General features: G+C 43.6%; 1 protein-coding gene across 3 annotated transcripts in view; it reads left to right on the top strand.

Annotated features, from left to right (window-relative positions):
- The first annotated feature begins 829 nt into the window (after nt 1-829).
- Nucleotides 830-12130, top strand: part of LOC144685629 (neural proliferation differentiation and control protein 1-like) — a 193091-nt gene continuing 181790 nt past the window's right edge. The window contains exon 1 of one of the 3 annotated variants that reach the window (XM_078550352.1): nt 830-1070. In XM_078550352.1, coding sequence (XP_078406478.1) covers nt 923-1070 — 148 coding nt within the window. In that variant the 5' untranslated portion in view covers nt 830-922. Of the gene's footprint in view, nt 1071-1212; nt 1286-1887; nt 1928-12130 lie in introns of those variants that run through there. The other 2 variants (XM_078550353.1, XM_078550354.1) reach the window with 2 other exon arrangements.

Raw genomic sequence — 12130 nt, 5'->3', positions numbered from 1 at the left:
TTACTTAGATACCATCACCGCCGTCAACACCCCTTTGTCCTTTTGACTATGACATCTTTGGCAATCTCTTCTTTGCCTCCACCTATCACTGGCCCTCCATCCAGCTCTACCTGTCCCACCCCCCCTCAACCAGGTTATATTTCACCACATTTCTATATTTCCTTAGTTCTGATGAAGAGTCATACGGACTCGAAACGTTAACTGTATTCCTCTCCGCAGATGCTGTCAGACCTGCTGAGTAATACCTGGAATGGGCAGGTTGTCTTATGAGGAAAGTTTGGACAGGCTAGGTTTGTGTCTGCTGGAGTTTGGAAAAGTAAGAGGAGACTTGATTGAAACATATAAGGTCCTGAGGGGTCTTGACAGGGTAGATGTGGAGAGGATGTTTCCTCTTATGGGAGAATCTAGAGTTAGGGGTCATTGTTTAAAAATAAGGGGACGCCCGTTTAAACCGGAGATGAGGCGAAATTTTTTCTCTCAGAGAGTCGTGAGGTTCTTTGGAACTCTTTTCCTGAAAAGGCAATGGAAGCATGGTCTTAGATATTTTTAGGACAGAGGTGAATAGATTCTTGGTAAGCAAGGGATCGGTTATCGGGGGTAGGTGGGATGCAGGTTTCAGGTTACTATCAGATCAGCCATGATCTTATTAAACGGCGGAGCAAGTTCCAGGGGCCTAATGACCTACTCTTGCTCCTTGTTTGTCTTGTCCATGGGCTTCGACTGTCACTCAAACATTGCCCCACCCTGCCTGCCAATCACGCACAGTGCGTGCTGACGTACTGGGCCTGTCGGACGTCAGATGCGTGTCCTGGTTGCGTAGCGACGGGGAGGCGGTGGCAGCAGCAGGAGGAGCAGTGGGCGGGTTGTGTCCATCTCTGTCTCTGTTTTTCTCCCTCCTGGCGGCAGCGATGGAGCCCGCCTCATGACCGTGTCCGTCTCACCCCGCTCTTACCATGCAGCAGCAGCAGCAGCAGCAGTGATGGCAGCGGCTGCCCCGCGGAACCCCGGAGGCAGGCCGAGCGGCCGGGCCGTGCTGCTCGGAGCTCTGGCGCTGCTCCTCAGCCCGGCAGGTGAGTGTGAGCTGGAGCTGGGGTTGGGGCCGGGGGAATGGGGAGCGGCACCCGGACCTGCCTCGGTTTCGCTTCAATCCGGCGCTATGTCCCCGGGAGAGCCCGGTCAGTGCAAATAAACAGAGGTTGGAGTCCACTTACCCCGAGCCACCCTCTAATGTGTTGGGGAAATTTAACTAATAAATGTGAATTTACAGGTGTTGACGGCAGCAAAGGTCAGAAAAACTAACTTTATCATAAAACAGTTTAAAATTTAATGGAACTTGCGTTTGCTGGTAGGAAATGTTAATATTTATAAATGCGCCTTTGACGCAGCTTAAACTAGACTGTTAAAGGTCAGAACTGATTTAAGACAAACTCGGTCTGAACTAATTACTTTTTAATATATCCATGTCATATCATTTCCCCGTGACGTACATTTGGACTAATTTAAAATGTGTAATTTTCCCGGTTTATATCAGGAACATTTAAAAATAAAAACAAACTCGAACCAAACCCAGCAACAGTGGAATAAGTGTTAAATGTAATTTCCGTGAGCAATTTATAATTGTGTGCTTTTACCTGTTATAGATGGATTGAGGGTCAGTACAATCCGCACTAACTGAAGCCCCGCTCAGATCAAACCCCTAAATTCCAAATAAAGTACTGCTTTAATCCTGTGCAATAAAAACAGAAACGGCATCCGAAGGGGACCAGTTAATATATCAAGTATAGACTCTTAGAATAACTTTACTCTAAAACGTAATTTTAATTTTGCTATGGGATATTGGGAACAATTTATTAATGCACCTTTGCATATTTGCGGCAAAGGAAATAAACGATTTTATTGCGCATGGAATGTTGGTATCACATTGCAGGTAGGTTAGGAAAAATACATGTTATGTTGTAGAAAAAATTAATTGGGAATAAACGGATCTTGCACATGTATGATTTATTAACTGATTTGTGTGGAAACTTCTTTACGATTCTTCGCTTTGAATCTGTGGGTACCTGAATTGTATCTTTTGGATCCTCAGTGTATTTGAAATATGAAAATTTGTCAGTGAGGATAGATTCTGTGCATCTTGTATTGCGTTTTATTAAGTTTTTATGTTCTTCATTTAAATAAATGATTATGTTGGGTGGGGAGGAGGCTTGTATTATTCAACATGTGTGTAACTTTTCGTGATAGCACTATAGTGCATTAAGTTGATGCTTCTATAAAATTGTTGAAATAAAGATGTTGATTTCGTGAGATGCTGTATTTGGGAAAACATGACTAAGATGTGAATGTTATTTATTTACATTTATCCAATTTAACAGTGCTGACTTAAAACAGAACTTTTAGCCAATTATGAGTTATTTTCAGAAAAGTGCTATGTTTAATGTGAATTGGATGGTATTTACAAGTTCATCATTGTGACAATAGATATTTTAAAAATATCAGTTTGATGTTCAACTGTTCTGATGGGGGAAACTTCAGTTATCACACATCCAAGGTGTTTATCATTGTTTATTACCTAGAAAATGACATGAGTACGAAGAGGCAAATTACAATGTAAATGGTAAAGTCATGTTTAGATTGTGTCAGCAACAGAATAATAGCAATTACCATGTGCAGCGATGGTTAATATATTTCTCAAAAGAACACAGTTGCTATCTGGACCTTTTCTTGTGGGTGTATTGAACTCAAAAACAGATAAAAAGAGCACAGTTAAAGTTACTGTAAATTCTAATTTAGTTGGCATGGTACTTTTCTGGTGATCAATAATGATTTATGAGCACCTATGGACTAATTTGATGAGATTTGAAAGGAATTTCTAATGTTTGAAGGGCTGTGCCTTCAGGGCCCCCTTTCAGAAAGACGTTGGGCAGAATTTATGTCCTTCTGTTTGTTTTGTGTGCCTTGAATTTGTGGAATACTGATTTTGCGAATGGATCTCATTTGATGATAAGTTCTGAGATGTGAGGAAAGAGTTGAATTAATAATGTATTGAGTTACTGTGATTTATCCAGGGCATTTCAGCTTGTGTGTCACCAGCCTTGGTAACTCCTTCAAATTCTTAAAACTGTTGGTGTACAATAATTTTTTAAAAAAAATTAGAGGTGGGAGGAAGTCCGAAATAAACAATAGGCTGTTGATGTTAAGGATGGGTGGAGACATGTTTTGGGTGCTCCAGGGTCTTGCCTGCTTTGGTGACGATCTAGTTCTGAACAAAGAGACACTAGCACTAGGGAGTTGAGCGCTTCTCCACCTTGTCACCTCGTGTCAGCACCATATGATTGTACAACTGCAGAGCCATAAGACATAGGAGCAGAAATTAGGCCAATCGGCCCATCGAGTCTGCTCCGCCATTCAATCATGGCTGATAAGTTTCTCAACCCCATTCTCCCGCCTTCTCCCTGTAACCTTTGATCCCCTTACCAATCAAGAACCTATCTATCTCAGTCTTAAATACACTCAATGACCTGGCCTCCACAGCCTTCTGTGGCAATGAATTCCATAGATTCACCACTCTCTAGCTAAAGAAGTTTCTCGTCATCTCTGTTCTAAAAGGTCTTCCCTTTACTCTGAGGCTGTGCCCTCGGGTCCTAGTCTCTCCTACTAATGGAAACATCTTCCCCACGTCCACTTTATTCAGGCCTTTCAGTATTCTGTAAGTTTCAATCAAATCCCCCCTCATCCTTTTAAACTCCATTGAGTATAGACCCAGATTCCTCAAACGTTCCTCATATGTTAAGCCTTTTATTCCTGGGATCATTCTCGTGAACCTCCTCTGGACCCTCTCCAGGGCCAGCACATCCTTCCTGAGATACGGGGCCCAGAATTGCTCACAATATTCTAAATGTTGTCTGACCAGAGCCTTATAAAGCCTCAGCAGCACATGCCTGCTTTTATATTCTAGTCCTCTTGAAATAAATGCCAACATTGCATTTGCCTTCCTAACTACCGACTCAACCTGCAAGTTAACCTTAAGAGAATCCTGGACTAGGACTCCCAAGTCCCTTCGCACTCCAAATTTCTGAATTCTCTCCCCACTTAGAAAATAGTCCATGCCTCTATTCTTCCTACCAAAATGCATGACCTCACACTTCCCCACGTTGTATTCCATCTGCCACTTCTTTGCCCATTCTCCTAACCTGCCCAAATCTTTCTGCAGCCTCCCCGCCTCCTCAATACTACCTGTCCCTCCACCTATCTTTGTATCATCTGCAAACTTAGCAAGGATGCCCTCAGTTCCTTCATCTAGATCATTAATGTATAAAGTGAAAAGTTGTGGTCCCAACACTGACCCCTGCGGAACTCCACTAGTCACCGGCCGCCATCCTGAGAAGGACCCCTTTATCCCCACTCTCTGCCTCCTGCCAGAAAGCCAATCTTCTATCCATGCTAGTACCTTGCCTCTAACACCATGGGCTCTTATCTTACTGAGCAGCCTCCTGTGCGGCACCTTGTCAAAGGCCTTCTGGAAGTCCAAGTAGATAACATCCATTGGCTCCCCTTTGTCTAACCCACTCGTTACCTCCTCAAAGAATTCTAACAGTTTTGTCAGGCATGACCTCCCCTTGATGAAACCATACTGACTTTGCCCTATTTTACCATGCACTTTCAAGTATTCTGAAATCTTATCCTTAATAATGGACTCTAAAATCTTACTAACGACCGAGGTCAGGCTAATCGGCCTGTAATTTCCCGTCTTTTGCCTCACTCCCTTCTTAAACGGGGGTTACATTAGCGATTTTCCAGTCCTCTGGGACCCTCTCTGACTCGAGTGATTCCTGAAAGATCACCACTAATGCCTCCACTATCTCTTCAGCTATCTCCTTCAGAACTCTGGGGTGTAATCCATCTGGTCCAGGTGATTTATCCACCTTCAGACCTTTCAGTTTTCCTAGCATCTTCTCCTTGGTAATGGCCACCATACTCACCTCTGCCCCCCGACTCTCTTGAACTTTGGGGATGTCACTTGTGTCTTCCACTGTGGAGACTGACGCAAAGTACCTATTCAGTTCCTCCGCCATTTCTTTGTTCCCCACTATACTTCTCCAGCGGTCCAATGTCCACTTTTGCCTCTCTCTTACCCTTTATATATCTAAAAAAACTCTTGCAATCTTCTTTTATATTACTGGCTAGTTTACCCTCATATTTAATCTTCTCCCTCCTTATTTCTTTTTTAGTTGTCCTCTGTTGGTCTTTGTAGGCTTCCCAATCCCCTGGTTTCCCACTGCTCTTTGCTGCATTGTATGCTTTCTCTTTAGCTTTTATGCTGTCCCTGACTTCCCTTGTCAGCCATGGTTGCCTCGTCCTCCCTTTAGTATGCTGCTTCTTCCTAGGGATGAATTTTTGCTGTGTCTCCCAAATTACTCCCAGAAACTCCTGCCATTGCTGTTCCACTGTTGTTCCTGCTAGGCTTATCTCCCAGTCAATTCTGGCCAGCTCCTCCCTCATGCCTCTGTAGTTGCCTTTATTCAACTGTAATACCGTTACATCTGATTCCAGCTTTTTCCCCTCAAATTGCAGGGTAAATTTGATCATATTATGGTCACTTCCTCCTAAGGGTTTCTTCACCTTAAGCTCCCTTATCAAATCTGCCTCATTACACATCACTAAATCTAGAATTGTCTGTTCCCTGAGGCCTGTACATAACTCCCATTATGGTTTTTTTACCTTTGCGGTTCCTCAGCTCTACCCACACAGATTCTACATCATTTGACCCTACATCATTTCTTGCTATCGATTTAATTTCATTTCTTACTAACAAAGCAACCCCACCCCCTCTGCCAACCTGCCTATCTTTTCGCTAGGATGTATATCCTTGGATATTTAGCTCCCAGTCCTGAACCCCTTGCAGCCATGTCTCCGTAATGCCCACCACATCATACCTGCCAATTTCAATCTGCGCCACAAGCTCATTTATCTTATTTCGTATACTGCGTGCATTCATATACAACATCTTCAGTCCTGTATTTCCTGTCCCCTTTCTCATTGTCGTCCCTTTATCTGATGTGCTTGAAGTTAGATTCTTAGCCCTTTCCAAACACTCTGTCCTATTTTATGTTCTGGAGACTTTAATAGACTCTCCTGGGCTCTCCTTTCTTTTCTGTTTTTTCATAATTTTCCATGAAGTTGAATCCACCCCCCCACACGCTAACTTGCTGCTTTGTTTCCCATTAGTCATACTACTTGGAGTTTTACCCTTCCCTCCCCCCGCCATTTTCTAGTTTAAAGTCCTGTTGACCACCCTATTTACCCTTTTCGCTAGAACATTGATCCCAGATCGGTTCAGGTGGAGACCGTCCCAACAGTACAGATCCCTCCTGTTCCAATACTGATGCCAGTGCCACATGAAATGGAACCCCTCTTTCCCGCACCACTCCTTTAGCCACGTGTTTACTTCCCTTATTCTTGCGTCCCTATGCCAATTTGCATGTGGCTCGGGTAGTAATCCGGAGATTATAACCCTTGAGGACCTGTTCTTTAATTTAGTTCCTAGTTCCTGATAATCCCCAAACAGGTCCTCTTTCCTATGTTATTACCTATGTTATTTGTCCCGACGTGGACCACAACAACTGGATCCTCCCCCTCCCTCTCCAATATCCTTTCAAGCCGGTCAGAGATATCCCTCACCCTGGCACCGGGCAGGCAACATACAATGCGGGACTCTTGATCCTGCTTACGAAGGAAGCTATCAATTCCCCAAATTATAGAATCCCCTACAACACTACTTGTCTTTTTGCTCCCCCCTCTTGAATGGCCTCCTGTGCCACGGTGCCGTTGTCAGCTGGCTCATCCTCCCTACAGCCTTCTTCCTTATCCACACAGGGAGCAAGTACCTTGTACCTGTTGGATAAGGTCAAGAACTGAGGCTCCTCTTTTCCTGAACACAGGATCCCTCTACCTGCCTCACTTGCAGTCACACCCTGCTGACCCTGACCACTGACTGGACTTGAGGTACTTAATCTACCGGGTGTGACTGCCTCCTGAAACAAAGCATCCAGGTAACTCTCCCCCTCCCGGATGTGCCGCAGTGTCCGGAGCTCGGACTCCAGCTCATCAATTCTGAGCCGGAGTTCCTCTAGCAACCAACACTTGCTGCGGACGTGGTCACTGTGGCTCGCAATGGGATCTGCCAGCTCCCACACCATACAGCTACAGCACATCACCTGCCCAGCCATCTCTACTTAGATAATTAATTTATTAATTAGCTTTGCAGTGTTTTCTTTTCAAATTAGGTGCAGATTTCCTACCAACCAATCAGGTCACAGCTTTCCTGTGACGTCACTTTTTCAGTTTTGGCTTCAGTTACTCTGTGCCCCGAGGTCACCACTCTGGTGCTCCTTCCTCCAAGTCTGCTCCCTAGAGACAAGGCCGCGAATCCCTGAGGTAAGCTAGATTTATACTCACTGCTCTGATGCTCCTCCCTGGAGACAAGGTCACGAATCCCCGAGGTAAGCTAGATTTATACTCACCGCTCCGGTGCTCCTCCCTCCGAGCCTGCTCCCAGGATTTACTCACCAATCAGCTGCTTTTTCTTTAAAATCCACTTTCAGAAGAGTGTCCCTTGCAGGTCTGGTGCACTCCTGAAGGCACTGCCTCTCTTTTTAGGTTTGAGGAGGTGGGAGGGATGGAAACACTACAGCAATGTAATGTTTGGGGCTATTCCATTCTTTGACAGTGGGTCCTCCTTGATTCCCTCCTGAGTCGCGGTGGCTGCGATGACTTCTCCCAGAATGCTTCAGTCACTTCTCACCAGTGCCCTCTGTTGGATGCCTTTCCTCCTGTTGAGTGCAAGAGTCCTTTTCCTCGGTTCCCTCCTGAGTCACGGTGGCTGCGATGACTTCTCCCAGAATGCTTCAGTCACTTCTCACCAGCGCCCTCTGTTGGATCGAGCCAGCTGCATTATATTGTGTCTCGTGCCTCTGAAAGTCCCCGAATCATTCACAAGGAAGGAGCTCCTTGTTTGGTGTCCTGGGAACCTTTTAGGTTTCACCTGAAGAGGCGTATTGTTTCAGCATCTTATTTGAAGGACTGACATCCTCACACTGCATTGAAGTGTCAGACTTGATTATGTGCACGAGTTCTAGAGAGTCACAGCCTTCTAATTATTTGACGAGTGCTATCAGTTGAGCCAAATTTGTACTCCATGACTTTTTATGTTCCCTGAAAGACTACTCAGCTAGGCAGCAGCAGCATAATATTTCTGCAGATACTGGGTCTAATTGAACAGTACTTTGCTAGCTAACCCAAGTGGTCATTTGTCATCTCTTGATTTGGAATGATGATCAGTATTTTATTCTGCACAGTGTTTGTTCCTCCCTTCTTCCTTTTCCATCACAAGCCTTAATATAGTACCCTACAGTTGTTTTTTCTGGGATCAGTTTTCTCAGTATGAGCCAGGGATCGGGATGAAAACTTCCATGCATAAAACTTATTTTCTGTTGCATTCTTGATTTGTTAGAATTGTAATTCTCTTGTCACTCATACTAATGTCGATAATGTGCTGGGCTCCCAGAGCTGCGTATTTGTTCACTTGCTGTCTGCTTTTCCCAAGGCTAAGTTGCTCATTGTTAATGTTTTTGGATGTCTGCCAGAAGGCATCTGAAAGTAGCTTGGTGAAGATTCTCTCTCATCTTTTTACTTGTCTGGCACTAGCCTAGTACTTCCCCAGAGAATGATGGATGAGATGAGAAGCCTGCTTGTCCACAGCTTTGTGATGTTGCCTATCCAGCTACTACTATATTAGAGAGAAACCTGCCTCTGGAAATGAGGATAATTGGATGTTGGATTGTAGCATCTGCATGCATGCTTTGATAAACGCAGGTTTCTTTAAAGGAACGATTGATGATATACGGAACCTGTTAAACTATCATAGTTAATGAGTAGAAAGATATTTAAATTTCTACTACCTTTTTCAATGATGCTGTAAATAAATGTATAGAGTATTGTAGCCAATGCTGGGCGTCACACTTCAGATCGGACATGAAAGCTTTGGAGAGGAAACTGAAGAAATCTAGAATGGTTCCAGGAATGAGAGATTGGTGTTATGTTGATAGAGTGGAGAAGTTGGATTCTTAGAGCAGAGAAGGCTAAGAGTAGATTTGTTGGAGGTGTTTGAAGTTGTGAAAAGTTTAGATAGAGTAAATGAAGAGAAGCCATTTCCAATGACTCAAGGGTTGATGATCAGAGGGCACAGAGGAAAAACTTTGTTACGAGTGGTTAGGATTTGGAATGCACTGCCTGATAGGATGACACATACAGATTCAGTAATGGCCTTTGGAAAGGAATTGGTTAAATACTAAAAGGAGAAAATATCGAGAAAGAGTAGGGGAGAGGAACTAATGGATTACTTTCAGAGAGATCTGGTTCTGACTCGATGGGTCAAATGGCTCCTTTCTGTACTGTATTCTTTTATTTTCTATAGTTTTGTAATCAATTCTAGCTGGAGTGGTAAAGAAAGAAAAAGCTTGCATTTATGTAGCACCTTTCACATCCTCGGCACATCCCAAAGAAGAGTTTCATGTCCAGTGGTTTCCCAGAGTGCTGCTGTTATGTTAGCAATGCAACAGCCAAACAGCAAATGGATGATCAGATAATCAATCTTTGCTAGTGAAAGAAGATCTGAGACTTTTTGGGCACGATGATAAGACCCGATACCCCCAAAATGGGATGGAGGTGGTTATCATATATAGCCCACCATATATGTGTCTGCTGCCATTTGCACAGCAGCAGGTATTGTGGCATGTCATCTTCTACTGAAGAGAAAAAGAGACACTTCATTAGCATATTCAAATTAGGCTCCCAATATGGGAAACCTGGCATTAAAAGAAAGGTGTGAACTGCCCCACTAATGGAGGTAAGTGCCTTTTACAGCATTCTTTATGGGCCTAGAGGGACAGAAGTGCTTCTCCAGCCCCTGAGAGGCCTTTAGCCTCCCCTCTGTCGATCGTTGCCTTTATCATTGCCCCTACTCTTGCTGTGATTGTAGCTCCCCTTTCCCCAACACCCCAGCCCATTTTGAAGGGTCCCTGCCAAGGTCTTTCTTGCCCAGCAGCCAGCCTCTTTTTAAAAAAAAATTACACTGAAGTCTTGGCATTAAATTTGGCAGGGTCTCCGTGTTCCTGACCTCAACCCGTTCGCCCATAGATGTTGTGACCTTTGTACTAACAAACTGCCTGATCTGACCCTTGCCTGGTCTTCTATTTTCACCAATACTAACACAAGGAATTCATGGACCTTTTCATCAGAGGTTCTTCATTGAGCAATTGCTGTGTCATTCTACTGTTTTCCTCTACTCCCCCAAACATTATGCAATTTTCTTTGTCCTCTATCACCTTCCAGCCTTAAACCAAACTCAATTTTGGTCTTGTATGATCCGCTCCCTCTGCTGTACCTTCTGTTCTTGTTGCCCTGTTTTTCCTCTATAAACCCCTCCTGTTTCCATTTTTAAAACACTCCTTTTTTCAATCATGCCTTTGGTCATCAATCCTAACACTCCTTCCCCGACTGTTTGGTATCTGAGTGATTCCATATAGTGATTTCACGTTCAGGCTCAAATGAAGATTATTGACCACATTGTCATAATTATATCTCAGTTACAATATTGCCGAGAAACCATTCTTGGATATCAAGTGTTCTGTATTCAGACCATCTGATCAATTATCCCTCCTCTCCCGTCACTATTAAATGTCAGGTTTGTAATTGCTCTCAAGAATCTTTTGTCCTCTGTACATTGCCAGTTTTGGATTCTAATGCTGGATTAAATGTACTTTGATGACACTGGTGTACTTGCCTTGTGATACCTGTTTACATATTATTTGCTAGGATACAGCATGCATGCATTGTCTTGATGTTTACACGTCATCTGTAAATTGTTCAGTAATGCAGAAAAACTGTTTACAGTTTAATGGGACTCAATGTGCTGACACAGCACAAAGCTCTTGCACTGTACGCCATTTCAGAACATTGTACATCCATTGAGTGACTGCACTCGGCTTCTAGCAAAGTGACTAATTTTAGATGCGTTTCCTGATGTGTGTGGAGCACTGAGATGGAAGAGCTTTTGGCATACAGAAAACTAGAACTCAGCGTGACTATCACTGGGGATTGGAGTTGGATGGGCAGGCAGATCTAAATAGTTTCTTCACCTTTAGCTGATGGTAATATAACATGGAGCTTTTTTTTGGCTGATTGAAACTTGCTTCTGCCATTGATCATGGTGCGAACAGTCTCTCATTGCATCTGGCGGAATTTACATATCACATATATATAGATTGGGTGTCACAGTTTAGCCCAATGTTATCACCTTTTATTTTAGAAAACAGGCTTTCTAACTGCATAATATTTAGGTTGTGCAGCAACCAGGTTCAATAACTTGCCTTCCATTAATTTACACCACTCTCTTTCCTCCTCAATATTTCACTGATGCACGGTTACAGCAGGAGGCCATTCACCCTGTGGTGTCCATGCCGGCTCTCTGCAAGAGCAAGTCAGCCAGCCCCAATCGCCTGGAAAACGTGTTTCTTCAGATAATTACCCAATTCTGTTTTGAAAGCCACAACTGATTCTCCCTCCAACCTATGCTCAGGCAGTGCACTCCTGATCCTAACCACTCGCTGTGTTTTTTTAAAAAAAGCTTTCCCACATGTTACCTTTGGTTCTTTTGTCAATCACCTTGACTGTCCAGACATCTCATGATTTTCAGCACCTCTATCAGATTTCCTTTCAACTTTCTGCTCTCTAAGGAGAGCAACCCCAGCTTCTCAGATCTATCCATGTAACTCAAGTCCCTTATCTCTGGAACCATTCTCATAACTCTTTTCTACACCCTGTTTAATGCCACAAAGGTGTGGTTCCAGAATTGGACACTCTACTCCAGTTGAAGCCAAACCAATGTTTTATAAAAGTTCATCATAGTTTCTTTTGTAATCTGTGCCCCTATTTGTAAAACCCAGGATGGCCTTATTAACCACTTTCCCAATCCAGCCTACTATCAAAGGTCCCTCTGCCCCTGCAAACCTTTTAGAATGGTATCCTTTGTTTTATATTGCCGCCTCTTGTTCTTCCTATGAAAATGTTACAG

Source organism: Cetorhinus maximus, chromosome 10 (assembly GCF_964194155.1).
Source record: "Cetorhinus maximus chromosome 10, sCetMax3.hap1.1, whole genome shotgun sequence".
Classification (NCBI taxonomy): Eukaryota; Metazoa; Chordata; class Chondrichthyes; order Lamniformes; family Cetorhinidae; genus Cetorhinus; species Cetorhinus maximus.
This window is presented reverse-complemented; position numbering and strand designations above follow the sequence as displayed.